Source organism: Phyllostomus hastatus, unplaced genomic scaffold (genome assembly GCF_019186645.2).
Source record: "Phyllostomus hastatus isolate PE091 unplaced genomic scaffold, TTU_PhHast_1.1 phas_scaffold_501, whole genome shotgun sequence".
Lineage (NCBI taxonomy): Eukaryota > Metazoa > Chordata > Mammalia > Chiroptera > Phyllostomidae > Phyllostomus > Phyllostomus hastatus.
In genome coordinates, this window is record NW_025334033.1 from 11,812,431 (window position 1) to 11,829,210 (window position 16,780).

The following is a 16,780-nucleotide window of genomic DNA, read 5'->3' on the forward strand; positions in this document are numbered from 1 at the left end:
CTTTATGCATTTATTTTAGTTTAGACTGACTCCTCTGAACATGTCAAGAATGATTAAAATTTGCTGACAGTAATTCTTCCTTGATGAGTAGATTTCTGTTGTTTGACTCAACTTCACCAGAGTATGTCAAATAAACATAGTAAAGGAAAGACTAAGTAGATTTGGCTTTACATTTTTAGCTCTTCTACCTAGATGTAGCCTGCTGTTACCTCAGCCTGGAATGCCCTTTACCCATCCCCCCATAGCCCATTTTCCGCTTTTGGAACTCTTTCATGACCTAGTTCAAATTTTACCTCCTTTGAGAAATGTTTATTAATTTTGAGTCCCCCACATTTGCACATCCAGAGCATATCACCTTGTCATAGCCCTGAATTGCAGGATGTTTTACAGTTTGCTAGTAACATGTTTGCAATCCCTTGGCTCTCTTAGGGGCTTTTACTCCTTCCTAATCCCCCAGTGCTTTGAGTCATGAAGATTTTCTTGAAAACCAATAAACAAATGTCAAACAACGCTTTGGTTTTTAGGTCGGGGAACACAAAATTAAAACTAACCAATAAATACAAGAGCATCAAACAGGAATTATGACCCACTGTAGAATCCTTAGAATCCTGCCCACCTGAAGAGAGGTATGCAGATCTGCACATAGCCTAACTTTTACCTTACAAGGGTAGAGAATCAGTTAAAGCCGTTGTGAAGAAAATCAAAAGTTAGAAATGTGAGATTGACTCTTGACTTCTTCTCCCTCACTTTTTATATCTAGTCAAACAATAAGACTCATAAACTTTACCTACTAAATATCTATATAAACTAGTAGTAGTGATTCTCAAATCTCAGCAAGCATAAGACTCACCTGTAAGACTTGTTAAAACACTGCAGAGCTCTATCTCCCAAGTTTCTGATTCACTAGATCTGCAGGGAGATAGGAATTTGCATTTCTCACAAGTACCCAAGTGAAACTGATGTTGCTCATCCACAAACCATACTTTGGGAAGCCACTGCTTTAGTCCACCCCTTTTTCTGTTTCCCTTGCTTTTTACAAGGTTCACAATTTCTTCAAGAGTAGTGGCACAATAAGATGGTTCTAATAAAGTATAATAGCTATGTTTGGTCCTGATATTGAATGGTTTCCCTTGGTGGGCAGTGGCTGCCTGAGGCTTTGAAATTATTCTTAGCATATAGGAATGAATCCTAAAGCATTTCTGGAGTGGTATAGTATCTCTAAATATGGACCAGCAGATGAGGCCATGGTTAGACAGGGAGTCAGAAGAACAGGAGGGGGAAATGAAAGCTATAATCACTGTCAAAGGGGTGTTTCTGTAGACAAGTGAATGAAGCTATTGTACACAAACTCAGTAGTTGCCAAGCATGTGGCCCAATTATTTTTGCTTGTATGAGCATGGCACGGAAGGATCTCCTTAGAGGATCTGATTCACACAAGTTGTGTTTCATTTGATGTTAGCAAGCAAAAGCCTGGAGAGTCTGAACCTAAGAGTCTACAAGTTCCTGCCTTCCAAATCTAGGATGTGATACAATTAAGTTGGAAAGGCCAGGATGGTAAAACATCATTCTTAGAAACAGCACATCAATTACAATTGATGAAAGACCAATACAAAGGCTCTGTTTTGTTCAAAATATTGACAACAATAATGAGGATCACAGGTGGCCTTGGGAGGCAAGAGGTCCATAAATTAAATCTAGAGATTGTCCTCCCACAGAAACTGTTCTCCCTAGTCTACCTTTGGCTCTACCTATATTTAAAATGTTTGCAAAAGTTCAAAAACTTATACTAGCCACCAGGGTCTAAGACCTTAAAAGAATGGAAGACCCAGCTACAACGGACATACGACAAGGTGTTCTGCTTGCTTAGGGAAAACACCATTCCCTCTGCAACACAGGACTGGAGATGCTTTAGTACCCTCCATATGTCTCAGCTGCATGAGAAAACCATTAAGGTGGTTGGCCTAAGCCCCAAAGGTCAAAGGCCAGAGAACAGAGGGACAAGAACTGCCCCCTGACCTCTAGGAAAGCAGCTCCCTCCTCCTAAGCACCACATAGGTGAGATGCGGAAGCTGAAAGACTACTGCCAATCTTCCATGATATTCACATCTGTTGTACGAGCTCTGGTGAGACACAGCTGAAGAAGAGTGACTCTTAAGAGGGTGCTCCATGAAACAGGGTCTGCAGAGTCATACAGAATGTTATAGATGAGGCTATCAGAGAGAGAGGATCGAGTCAGCTTAAAATAGATGTAATCAGAAACAGGTCGGGAAACATGGCTCACTTCCTGTTGGGCAAAAAGTTAGAAAATGAGGCTGTGAGGAGAGCATTTTATGTGATACTGACTTAAGGGAAAGGAGTAAAGGAGATTGCTGTGGCCTATACTCAGTATCTTAATTCTGCCAGACCTCTACTGCTCCATAGAGCACTGCACTACACAGTATTCACGTGACCTAAGCCTTCTACATCTGCAGTGATGGGAGGAGAAGAGGGACCCAAAAAGCTTGAAATCCTACAAGATAAATTTAAAAAATCATAGGAGCTCTACTAATTCAACAAAAGATAATTGCAGAAAATTATCAGAGACCTCAAAGTCTCCATAAAGAACCACACTTACATCCGTACTTCTCACCAGGGAGAGGGGTGCTGAGCAAAATGGTTCGGAAATGGGTGGGCCGAAACCATAACAAGGGTTATACAGTTGTTAAAAATGTTTATTGTTTTCAGGTATAAGACATTTTGGTGTTGAAGTTAACACTGCAATCATGTAGCACAAACTAATCACAACAAATATTTACTGAACTATAACTATGTAAAGCCCTGAACTAGGCAGTAAATTCTTAGGTCTTAAGAATTAGTTCTCTTAGTCTCTCCTTTATAAGTTCTAAAGTATAATCTACCTGAAAATAAAGTTCTTAAAATAATCCAAAATATTTTAACATAGTAATTATTACATCCCTTGTAAATCACTTCTAAAATTAATGCCTTGTTTCCTCTTATTTTGAGTTACATATTTTATTCCTATACATAAACCACTACAAACACGTAACAAAAATGACTACTTTTTGTCTTTAGGTTGTATGATTTTATTTTGGCAAACATCTCTTTTTTTTAAGTGTCATATTCATGACAGCACAGACATGATAAACGAGTCTCTGGACAACGTAACAAACGGAAGATTCAAAAATCACATGCTCTTTTATTTTACATTATGTTGAATTGCCTCATCTAGCATATTCATTCCAAGCATTTAATAGAATGCAAATTCATACAAATAGCATTGGGTAAAATCTGCTGTGTTGAATGCTTCTAGGTTTCTCTTGTATGCCACTGACACTTCCTTAAATTGTACTTTTACAAATAGAAAAAGAATAAGAGCAAAAATACACATCTAGAATTTACCTTCTGTACAAAAAAAAGGCTGATTTACCTTCATTTTGTATAATAAATGTTTTAACATACAAATAAAGAAATAGAATACAAGTGCTGTAGGATTCTAAAAGACTAATTTTGGAACTATCTTAGTATCAAGAATTAGTCTGACTTGTTATAACAGAGACCCTGAGACAGCATAATTACTTTTTAAAGCAAAAATTTAAAAAAATATTCATGAAAATACAACAGCTTTATGTTTTCTCCATGAATAAAATTATCCAAATTCTCTAACAACATCCCTTTTGCATTAATGAAACCAAGGACTCCACTTAGCAAATATAAAACAGAAATTCTTAGAAAAGACAAATCACGGTCTAGGCAATAAGTGCCCCTCTAAAGCCAAAGACTTGGTAGGAGAGGAGGAAAGCAAGGGCATGCGGTAGGAGAGAAGGAAACCTGAACTCTTAAAATTTAAAGAATAGTTATAATAAAGATTCCAACCATCCCAGCCTTGGATTTTACAATTTCATTGACATTTATCTTTTAAGGGAACTTGTAGCTTATGTAAAACACTTCTCAATCCTATTTTCGATTTGCATAGAATTAGGCACAATTTAAGTATATTGCTCTGTTTAAATGTTCCTTATTATTTATAATATTTCCAAATAATTTTCTCTTTACTATGAAATAAGTATTAATATTCCCATTTTATAGAAGAGGAAATTAAGATACAGACAAGTGAATGACTTAGGGAGTCGGAATGGATAAAGAACGAAGATGGGATTTAGAGACAAAAAGGATCAGGAATTAAATATAATACAACCACCTGCTAGCTTTGAGCAAGTCCCTTCGTCTGGGCCTGTCTTTCATTTGTACAATTAGGATAATATCACCTACCTCTCAAATGGTTGATATAAAGGATAAGCAAAACACTTAGCAGACAGTCTTACAGAGTTAGCCATTCAAGAAACATCGGTTCTGCACCAACCCACAACCCCATTTCCTTCATCTGGTACAAGAGGTACAATGTTGTTGTGAGGTACATGAGATAATATAACACAGGTAGAGTGCCTGACAAGTACAGGGCTTAATACATTTATTCTCTCCTTTAATATTCCCTCCCTTACTCTTACCTAGATCCCACAGTTAGTAAGTGGCTGAGCCACAATTAAATCCAAACCTTGGTTCCACTGTAGAATTTCCTCTGCACACACACATACATTTTATTAATGGTAGTACCTTATTTAACTTCAAAAACTAATTTAACCTGTCTGTTTAATCAGTAGTTATTTCAATATGTTCCCAGTAAAATCAAATTCATTTCTAGGGTAGCTCTATTTTTCAATAATCACAAAAGTGATTAATATTTCTGACTTAAAAGTATGTATTTTTAGCATATTTCTACTAGCATTTTTAAAACATATATGCTTAATATTTTATAAAATGTTATAACCCAAAATACAGTTAAAAATCTATTCCTTAGGATTTCACATGCCTAAGCATTTATATGACTCAATTCATTATACTGAATTCAAAGAAATTAGGTGGCTTTTTCATTTTTCCTATTTTTCTCCCAAATAAAGTAATAAAGTAAGGTAGTAAATGTGGTAAATAAATATAGATATACATAAAATGAAACAGATGTGTGAAAAATATGGACCAGACCTGCATTTATGAGACAACGACCTTCAAAACTGGCAGGGAGCTATTAACAATGTTCTTCACAGGGGAGTAATTATATGCAGACTACAACCCTCCTATGTATATGTACTTTCATCTCTCATGGTCTACAAACACATTTGCATATCACAAAGAATAAAAGAGTAGTCTGGTAACTTTGGCAACCCTCACTGAGAGGATGTAAGGCATTTTCATCACCTTAATAATCACATCCTAAATGCCAGATCAGTGTAACTGCTGCAATATGAAAGGCTAGACCAATTCTTCTGACAAAATTTCCTACAAATGTACTATTACAACTCTAACCCTGTGATACATTTCTGATTCTGTACTACACTAAGTGGTCTCTAATTATGTCAAGAAGCACCGAAATCTTTCTAAAATACATACTTTATTTAAACAAAAATATGGTATATAATACTTTCAGAAAAAGGAGTTCAAATTGTCACCAGACTTAAATATACAGTACTGCAATTCCTACAATGTTGGGAATACTGCTTTAACCTAATAAGTGGCTCACAGTTTCTTTCAGTACTGATTTAAAAGACCCCATGCCCAGTATTTTACAAATAAGCATACAAACAGACACACACAGAGAAATGCATAAGAAGAAGAAAAGTTGCTAGGAAAGCTCGATGTCTAAATGCTCAGACAAGCTATAAAAACAAAATGTTAATTTCACATAAGATACTGTCTTTTCTTACATTTCCTTGCATAGGTAAAAGCAATTCGCAATAATGGTGCCTCAAAATAACAATATTTCATACACTTTAGAATTCCTGTGTTTTTTAGATTTCATGCAAGAATCACAATGCACAGTCATTAACATGTCTAGACAGTAGACACTATTGTATGGTCATATTACACTAAGCTTAATTTTTTTATTTTATTTCCATTTTTTCTAAATTTTTATAACATTAAATTATAATAATGTAAAGTAAGACCATCAGGAAAATAAACACAACCATATAGTAAGCATAAATCCAGGAAGTCCTCTTTAACTTAAAAATAGTATTTTCTCAATGGTAATAAAAACTACTCACAACTGTAATACCAATCAACCAACTTTAAAGTTTCCACTAACTGGGAAAAAAACAGTTGCCTTATTGTAATACCTTAAAACCATAAATTTATCACTAGTGGTGTGGAGACATGAATTGTGTTTCATTTTTACTATACCTTGGCAAAAGTCAATGTCCTGTCCTAGAAATTTTATTTCACCGTATGTATAACCCAAAAGTATTTTTTAGGACTCACGAAGTCTAAATCTTGTACTGCCCTTGATATTCTATTGTGTAAATGTTTTAAATTTTAAAACAAAAAGATAAATACTTTAAAAGCTCTGTACAATGTATTCAAATGGTGAAAATGTCAATTCAGTGTTTTCTCCTCCCCCACTAAAAAGCAAAAAACTGTATGTGACACATAAAGATACAATAGAAACAAAAAAATAACATGCCACTTATTCAGTAAGGAAAGAAACACATAACATCTCTATCACATTCAACTACAACAATCCTTTCACTTGATGGCTAGCATCTTTATGACTGTTTAATCTATACATAAGTGGCCTTAAAAAGAGATTTTGTTCTCTTTCTCTACCCTCGTGGATCTTTGGCAGCAGTCATCACTTATGCCCAGAGCTGGTTTTAGTGGGGGCGGGGGGGGGAGGGTAGTGGAGAGAAGGGTGAACTGAGCACGCAGTCAGCAGAGGCAGCTGCTCTCATACACTACCCAGCGTCTTTCTCCTACACCGCTATTTTCCGCTATTGAGCACTGTCAGCAATAAATAGATAAACAAACAAACAAACTAAAATAAATAAGGGGTTAGGGAGACAAAGAGGATAGGACCCAGGGCGGACAGTTTTTGTCTGCCACATCTGAGGCGAGAAGCCCCCTCTGATTTCTTGCTGCAAATAGGGATCAGGTGAGACCCCTCTGGGTCCAACTCAATTTGCTTCTCCAGAAAGAACAGTTTCCGACAGCGAGAGCAGGATCCACCCGGCTGCTGAACTAAACACCGGAGCATTGTCAATGTTTTTTGTTTTTTATCTTTGACTTTATAAAGGAGGAGAGAGGGCTGTGACTGCGTTCCTGGGAAAGACTACTACTCCTTACGTGCCACACAGCAGTAGTGAAGGAACATATGCCAGAGGTTGTAAAAATCCCTTCAAAAATACCAGGTTTTGTAGAAATGCTGTGCAGCGTTACCGTATTGTTGGCGTTCTTTGTAAGTCATTGATTCTTTCTCACCACCGTCAACCCTCAAATAGCTGGGACTTGTTGCCAAATCTTCACCTCACGACCCCCAGAACTGACCAACAGAATAAGATTTGGGGAGCGAACGGCGGGAGGGGGACCTAGACCTTTAACACCCCGAGAGCTGGATGGGTTCCCTTCCACAGGCCACTCTGCATGGGCTGTGCGTTCAGTTCTACCTTCGGAAAGCTCTGACTCAGAAATGCTGGGCGGGAGGGGCGGGGGGGGGGGGTGAATTATGACACAGACCATTATCCTTCCAACCAAAGAGAGATAAGAAAAGCCTGCTAGCCATCCTTAACGGGCCGGAGAACCAAAGCCTGCGTCCCCCGACGGGGCGGCCCGGGAAGGAGCCTCCAGCCCTGCCCTCCTCCCTTCGGACGCCCGCCCGCGGAAGATGCTCCCAACCTGGGCTGGCTCCGGAAGCCAGGATGGAGCACCCTACCCTGGGAGAGAGCGGGGAATGAGTTGAGGGTCCGGGATGCGGGGACTTGCCCCGCGGAGGCACCAAGCGCCCAGTGCCCGGGCCGGACAGGGGCTCCGGCAGAGGCGCCCTGCAACCCGGCCGTCCTCCGCAACCAGGGGCGGACAAAGCTTTGGGGTGGGGGAGCCACTCTGAGGTGGCGGTCGCGGGCCAAGTTGGCCAGACTCGGGTGACGAGGGGGTCCTGCCGGCAGGGCGGCGCGGCACTGACCTGGATGGTGCAGGTGTACTCGCTGTCGTCCAGCAGCCGCACGGTGCAGCTGTACTCGCGCTCCAGGCTCCTGCTGCTGCCGCTCATCAACCTGCTCAGCATCTTCCCGCCCGCCCGCCCCCGGGAGAGACGCGGTGGTGCTGCGGACCCGGACAGGCGCCACTCAGCCAGGCAGCTCCGCGCCGAACCCGGGCACCTGCACCATCACCACAGCCGGGTCGCCGCCGCTGCCTCCTGCTGGCCCCGCTCCTCCCGCTCCTCGGTCCCCGCCACCGCCTCCCCCAGCCCGGAGCAAACGCCGCACTCTCTCTCCTAGGTGCCCCAATGCTGGTGCCCAGCTCGTGGGGCGGGGCCTCGGCCAGAGGGGGCCCAATGGCAGTCAGCGCGGCGGAACCGAGTGGCAGACAGTACAGCCAATAGATATAGTGTATTAGAATGATGGACAAGTTGGGAAAGCAATCATGGGAGAGCAGTCGGAAAGAACCAAACTGGACCAGCCCTCTGGCGTCCAGAGCTTGGGTCTCTCCTATTCCACGGTTTCTACAAATGCTATTTCTCCTCCCCTGAGCAGGTTTGGGCACTCGGCTGGATCTTCGCCTGCTGTTTGGAATACATTGGGCTGTGCTTCAGAGGTCAAGTCATATACTCTGCAACGCCACGGTTCCGCCCTCTCACGAGCCGGGGAGGTGCTAGATCACAATCCTGGCACCTGCAGAATGCAGGCACCTTCCGCTATGGACCAGCACGCTGCCCCCACCTGCACTCCATCCCAAGTGACCCCGACAAGCCTTTCTGCCCTAGCCCTCTTATTTTGGAGAATAACTCTTTACAGAAATTACTTAGGTAAAAGCTGGATGGTTCACGGAGGTTTTTAAGCACCCAGGGTTAATCCCTAGAAAACCCTTCACTCTTAACAACCTTTGCCGCTTCCTTTTATTTTCAGAAGACAAAAGGAGAGTGAGGCGTGCTCCTTCAGCCGGCAGGGAGCAGAGGAAGCGATGGATCAATTCCCTGCACCTTTAAAGCTAGAATTATGTCTGCAGACTTCTTCAACAAAACACAAAGAAAAAATTCATCTGCCCTCTGTGATCCCACATCTAAACACCTCATGTTATTTACAAAAACTTCACTAAGAGATAATATCCCCCCTCGAAATTTTCGATGGAAGGAAATGCTGTAAAAGAATCATTTCAACACAGAACATTAATGTTGTGATAAATATGTTAATTTAAAAATGAAACATACATAAATTCCTATTTTTATTTATACTGTTCTTGTTTATTTACACGCATAACAAAAATGAAACCCTACAATGCCCTAAAAATATACAACCTCTAAAGTATGCTTTCTCCCTGGTGTCTTTGGATTCAGTATTTCTCCCAATTTATTCACTTAGAACACTCCTCTCACCCTTTCTGTTATCAAGTCAATAAACTGGATTGCTTTTTAAATTACTTGCATTCTTCCAGTAGCCTTCAATACCCATAAAAGGGGATTCCTTTTGTCAATACAACCCTGGAACCTAGAGCCAGTGAGTCAAATATTCTAACCATAAAACCAAATGTGAGTTCTTCTATTCTGTAGCCCTAGCAGGCAACCTGATGCCTAAAACAAAATAGGTATCCAATAAATGTTTGTTCAATAAAGTAAATGGAATTGATAATTATTTTACAGCATCTAAATCTCAGGGGAAGATCTGTAAAGAAACTAAGAGAATTTCAAGAAGGCCCTGAAGATGAATGAAATTATTAATATGCCAAAGTGATATTGTACAAAGCTCAGCTTTGTTGTGTCATTGAGAGAAGATAATGAGATTTCAGACAGGCAGAACTTTTGTTGAAAGAACAGTGCTATTTGTTATAGAATCTATAAGAGCAAGAAAAAAATATCCCAGAAGCTAGAGGAAGACCAGAATTGTGACGGTAGGGAAGTGTCTTTAACAGCTTATGCAAATAAGCAGCTGTTAGAATAAAAATGCAAAGCATCATGAATTCAGAAAAACTCTAAAAAAGTAAATGCAATCTTTTTTCAAAGTATGACCATAGATGCAATCAACAGGGATGAGACTGGCTGCTATGCCAATGCATTAAGTAACATTCCTGCTCAGCCTAAGAAAATCATGTTAGCTTAGATGTTCACCTCATTAAAAAAACATGGCAGATATTTATCCATGTTTATGCATAATATCCATAAAAAGCTTCAAACTCTCCCTTACTCTCCGATACAGGACATTTTGTGAAGAAAACAGAGGGTCCCCTGGCTGGTGTGGCTCAGTGGATTGAGTGCCGGCCTACAAACCAAAGGGTCTCTGGTTCAATTCCCAGTTAGGGCACATGCCTGGATTGTGAGCTAGGTCCTCAGTCAGGGGTGCACGAGAGGCAACCACACATTGATGTTTCTTTCCCTCTTTTTCTCTTTCCCTTCCCTTCTCTCTAAAAATAAATAAATCTTCTTTAAAAAAAACAGAGGGTAGACAAATAATGGAAGAAAAGTAAAAATCAATCAATTTCTGGTTACATATATTTCTCTACGAGGCTCAAGAGCAGAAGCCTAAGGGCAACTAAAAAGAAAGGGCTCATATCAATATCAAACTGAGGAATACTTTGTTTACCTTCATTTTTCTCAAGGCAATGGAGCAGGATGCTCAAGATAGAAAGGGTTTGTTTAATAAAAGACCTCTTTAGGGGTGGGCTGGGTAGAAGGGGGCAAAGGGGAAAATAATTGGAACCACTGTAAAGCATAAAAATAAAAAACACTTAAAAAGGCCTCTTCAGAATTAGTGTGATAGCTTTCATGAGTTTTTGAGTTAATGGAGGCCATATTTAAAATAAAAGTCCCAACTATTATACAATGACTCAGGGGTCTTCCCTTCCAAATTATCAGAGCATCAAATCCCTTTACAGTTTCCTTCACAGTGCTTCCCCAGGGGAGGTACTGTTACCCACATATGCCTAAATAACTGAACTACCCTTAACTCTGCTTCAGACGCCCCATACCCTGATGTTCTGGGACACTGAGCTCTTTCCAGCCAGTATAACCTTCAGCATTGCCTTGAGATTTGGCAGAAAGGGGCACTGCCCTCTCTTCGCCAGGACATCACAAACAAAAGCCCTTCCCGTCAAAATCTCCTCACAGCAGAGCTAAGATTGCTGTTTTATATAACAATATTAGAAAGGAAAAATAATCTAGATTACTCTGAAGGTATGATATGGCTACTCTCAAAGCCTCTATGAACTAGACACAGGCCTGCCTCAGTGTCAACATCCATGTGGCTGAAGATAGCTACCCTCTCCATTGAAAGTTCCGCTGACCATGTCTTGGGCATCAAGCCCAACCACCTTCAAACTGAGAAGAAAAACAACTCACCTGGCCCAGTTTAAGGTCTACTTTCAAAGTCCCATTTTCTGTCCCAGATGCTGCCTGTCCCTAGGAAAACTGACCATGGGAATATCTAGTCTTTTAGAAGAAACCTCACCCTACACACTCCAAGGATGTGACCTTCACCTCAGACCCAACTGGGCTATCACCTTAGAACATATCATCCAACATATGGACATTTTCTCAGTTATTCAGTCTGAATTATTCAGTCTTTACATGAAGGTCCAAGTAGAACATCGTCAAAGTCAGTCCAGCCCCTTTGACTAATTATTTCTCCAGTAAGCAGTGAGGATCATGGCTGTCTTTGCTTTCCTGAGTACTTTAAATCTCAGCTTCCGTTCTCCTAAGAGCAGGGACTCAAACAAGGACATTCACATCTCCACAGAAACAATATATTGACACATACACAATCTAAATCTACAGAGAGCAGGAGCAGCTCTGTTAAGAAGCAATGCTCATGCTCCACATACAAAGATTTGCCTAGCTGAATGGAGAACTCTCCTTCTCAGTACAGCATCTACATTCAGGTTAATATTTACTTTATAGTTTTCCAAGAGAATCCCAAACAAGATGGACACAGAGAGGCCCACTCAAGATACATCATAATTAAAATGCCAAAGTTTAAAGATAAAGAGAGAATCTTAAAAGCAGCAAGAGAAAAGAAGTTAGTTACCTCCAAGGGAGTTCCCAGAAGACTGTCAGCCAATTTCTCAAAAGAAACTGCAAGCTGGAAGAGAGCAGCAAGAAATACTCAAAGTCATGAAAAATGGGGACCTACAGCCAAGATTGCTCTACCTAGCAAAACTATCATTTAGAATCAAAGGGCAGATAAGGAGCTTCTCAGATAAGAAAAAACTAAAGGAGTTCATCATCACCAAACCATTATCATATAAAATGTTAAAGGGACTTATTTAAGAAGATAATGATCAAAACAATGAACAAAAAATGGCAAAAATATGTTTCTTTCAACAATTGAATCTGAAAAACAAACTAAGCAAACAAGAAGAACAAAGACAGAATCATGGATGTAGAGACTTTTGACAGTTCCTGGAAGGGAGGCGGGTTCAGGGCAATAGGTGAAGAGGTGAGGGGATTAAGAAATACAAATCAGTAGTTATAGAATAGCACAGGGATGTAAAGTACAGTACATGAAGTAGAGTAGCCAAAGAATCTGTACATATGACCAACAGACATGAACAAAAGTGTGGGGATCACCCAAGGAAGTGAGGGGTGCTGGATGGAGGGAGGCAAAGGGGATAAAATTGGGACAACTATAATAGCATAATCAATAAAATATAATTTAAAAAACAAAAAACTGCCCTGGCTGGCGTACCTCAGTAGATTGAGCGCGGGCTGGGAACCAAAGTGTCCCAGGTTCGATTCCCAGCCAGGGTACATTCCTGGGTTGCAGGCTATAACCCCCAGCAACCGCACATTGATGTTTCTCTCTCTCTCTCTCTCTCTCTCTCTCCCTTCCCTCCCTAAAAATAAATAAAAAAATAAAATCTTAAAAAAAAGAATTGAACTTACTGTAACTTAAATAATAGAAATATTTTTAAAAAAAACAAAGAATGCTAATGATTTACATTTAAATTGAGGAATAATGTATGACTTTGGTAATAAAAGGTATAAATTATGGCCATATATTAAAAGTGGATTGTTCTAATTTCTGGATGGGTTAAAAGGGCAAACTGAAAGGGACTGGGAAAGTCACAGAAGGATCGTGAAGAAGGAAGAAGCAAAAAAACAAGCAAACGAGAACATCAGTAAGTCAGATTACATGTATGCTCTTTACATGTTAAGCCTTCACACATCTGGTCTTCACGTGATACATATTCATCTGCATATCACATGTGGTGTGTTTTCTGTCTCTGGACGGCATGATCAGGGTGTGATATTTTATTGGCCTGAAGGAAGTACACACTTATATAAATTAAGCAGGCTCCTGTGGTGTGGATAAATCATTTAATGTGAAAACCAGTTTTAAGTTTAATCAATGTCCTTTAAAGTTGTTACCATAAAATATGTTTCATCTTACAAAAAGTTTATATTATAATCTTTTGTTTTAGTTTGTCTGACAGCCTTCCCAAAGTCCAAATTTTAAGAGACTTTTTAACTGATAGATGACTTGGGGTTATTCCAAGGGTCCTCTGGAATACCTCAAGTATCTGTTCTCCCTCTCTTATAAAAAAGAGAAGTTTTGAAAATTATTAGACCTATTTAAACAAAAGAAAGAAAACAACAGAATGTTTTCAATGAGGCATCAGAAACACTTACAATAAGCCTCTCAGATGTCATTGACATGCTTTATTATATTCTCCAATTATGGTTCATTTTCCCTATAGTTCCAGCTGATATTTGGTCATTGTTCTGAAAACAAAATGTATATGAAACAAAGCCAATTAGTTCATTTATTCAAAAAAATTATTGAGGGTCTACTATATGCAGGTCCCTATGCCAGGTGCTGAGAAAATTCAAAGATAAATAAATCATATTCCCAATCCTCATAGAACTTACAGCCTCATGCAATCTGTAAAATTTCTTCAATAACATTTATTAAGTATTCAGTTTTTATAGATTAATATTCAGTGCACATTGATTTAAAAAATATATGAAGGGAAAGGCAGCGAAGATATGAGAAATAGCCCAAAGGAATATATAAACAAAGAAACATATAAACAGGAGGAAATCAGAACAGCCCATATTTCTTGATTAAGAGTGCCAAGTGACTACTTGCTCTACAAAATGAGATTACTAACATCATTACACTTCCTCCTATACTCTATACTCCAACTTCCAATTTTTGTGGCTCATATTGCTTCTGTTTTGTCATGGTTATAGTATTTACAGCTTTGGGCAAATATATTTCCTTCAGTTGCTTAGTTTCACATTCTGCATTTAAATGGGTTCAGTGCTTACCACCAGTCTTGTTGTCCTAACATCATCATTCCTGTTTTTTTTATATATTTTTATTCACATTCTGATAGGTGGGATTTCTTTGCTAAGTAGTTTGTTCAAGAATGGCTAATGACCACATTATCTGAATTCTTTAATGTTGGCCTGTTGCCTTTATACTTGAACAAATTTTTTAATAGGAATACTATGTGTGGCTTACACTCTACTTCTTTCCCTCAGAATTTTGTAGCCATGGCTCCCTTGTCTTTTTTCCTGGTATTTGCTATGAAGAGTCAAGAATTTTCCCCTATGGGTGATTTTCTTAGTAATTTTTCACCTAGTGGCACATACTTCCTCCACCCCATCATATTTCTTGGCTGTAAATTCCCACTGTTCTTTGTTGTATTCAGAATTGAGCCCAGTTCTATACTAAGGTCTCTTATCCCCTGGTGCAATAGTTTTTCTGAATAAAATCTGTTTTTAACTACTTGAGCTCTGTCCACCTCTGGTTTTCTTTAACAATTGTTTTTGTCTGAAATAGATTCTTCATCTTTCAAAAATCGTTTGTTTCTGCCATGCTTCAAAGGTAGTCATGCCATTATATTTCATACAGTTCATATTTAGCATGAGCAGACCTTTCAGACTTTCCATTTTCTCTAATATGTACCAGTGTTTCCTCCCACAGGTTAAGGGTTTGGAGTTGTTTCCTAACCTATTTTCTCTAACTTGAGAATGTAAGACAAGAGGAAGAAAGGAGAGAAGTTGGGACTGAGTATTGCTCTTAAGAGTGATGCTCTTTGTGAAATTCATTTAAATTAATATCTTAGCCAAATCTAACCAGCCAGAAATATATTATACTCTCATGTAACTTGTATCAATTCTTCTGCCCAGCCTAGTTACCTGGGACGTGGAAAGCTCTGGAGGCCCTTAGTGTTTCTGCCGCAGTCCTGTGGTTTTATCTGCCATTTTTTTAATTCTAAAACAGTTTTCTTGGATTCCGCCATTCTTCTTCACAAGTTAGTGAAAGAATGAGAGAGAATCCTCATAACATTGTCAGCCCCTGCCCCCCACCTTTTTTTCCCCTCTCAGTCTGCTTCTGAGCAGTAGGGATAGGGTGAGGAGCCACACCTTACTACACCAGTATATCGTTTCTTTTATGGACCACTTTAAAGAAAAAAAACACAAAACATTTAATTTAGGCATAAGTTTTCATCCTTTACCTGGAGAATTTTGTGCTTTGTTAATGTATCTTTTATTGTTGTTGCTCATTTCATTAGGTATTGTGACCATGCCTAATTTGCCCATTCTTAAAGTCTGTCCTTGAAGCTCAACAAGGTGTGAAGTAGTTGTCAACCAAAGCTATTCCATAAAGAAGTTCAAATAGAAAAAAAGGGAAGAATAAACATTTCACAATGCACATGCTAATTATTCAGTAAATGTCTGCAGAATTAATTTAAAAGTTTCCCTGAACATAGTTCAGTTAATTAAAACTGCAAATCATTATGATATCATATCATTTCAATTTTTCCACTATAGTAATAAGGGAGTACTCACTATATGCCAGACACTCAGATGCTTTACACATATTATTTAATAAAATCCTTACAACACTATGGCAAGGTTGTGTTATTGCTATCATCCCCATTTTACAGATGAGTAATTTTAGTATAGTGTTGCAAGGCTAAAGCTATCAAAAGGCAAAACCAGGACTCATACCCAGGTCTCTGATACCAAAGATTGTGCATTAAAGAACTATATTATAAAGTCTTAAAATTTTTTCAGTGGAAAGAGCATTGAAATTGAAGTCAGAAGACTTGAATACAAGCCCCAGACAGAACATTATATGCTATGTAATGTTGGTAAGTCATATGAACTCCATTTCTCATTTGTAAAATAGGGATAATAATGTCTTCCCTGGTATTCTGAGAGTCATAAGACTTTTGCATAGAAATTGCAGGTTAAAGCCCTGGCCAGGTAGCTCAGTTGGTTAGAGCTATATCCCGATACACTAAGGTTACAGGTTTGAAACTGGTCAGGGCACATACAACAGTCAACCAAATGATGTATAAATAAGTGGGACAACAAATTGATGTTTTTCTCTCTTTCAAATCAATAAGTAAAAAAATTAAAATGAAAAAAGAAATTTATACCATGACACACTACTGTTAATTTAAATTTCAGAACATTCTGGCACCCTTATGATTCAGATGTTGAAATATTTGAAGTTGTCCCAGAGGTTCCTAAGCCCCTCCTCATTTTTTTTTGAATTCTTGTTTCTTCATTCTGTTCTGGCTGAATGTTTATTTCTTCCTCCTGCTTCAAACTGTTGATTTGAATTCCAGTTTCCTTCCCATCACTGTTGGTTACCCGTACATTTTCCTTTATTTCACTTTTCATAGCCTTCATTTTTCTTCTATTTTGCAACTATACTTGCATGCCAGAAGGAGAAGAGGAAGAGCAAGAAAAAATAATGAAGGAGAACTTCCCCAATCTGGAAGAGAA

At 39.0% G+C, this 16,780-nt stretch overlaps 1 protein-coding gene across 3 annotated transcripts in view; it reads right to left on the reverse strand.

Annotated features, from left to right (window-relative positions):
- The window catches only part of FRMD5 (FERM domain containing 5), a 287,226-nt gene extending 279,119 nt beyond the window's left edge, over positions 1-8,107 (reverse strand). For all 3 annotated transcript variants that reach the window (XM_045823690.1, XM_045823692.1, XM_045823689.1), the window contains exon 1: positions 8,006-8,107. In XM_045823690.1, coding sequence (XP_045679646.1) covers positions 8,006-8,107 — 102 coding nt within the window. The remainder of the gene's footprint in view (positions 1-8,005) is intronic.
- Positions 8,108-16,780: the final 8,673 nt, after the last annotated feature.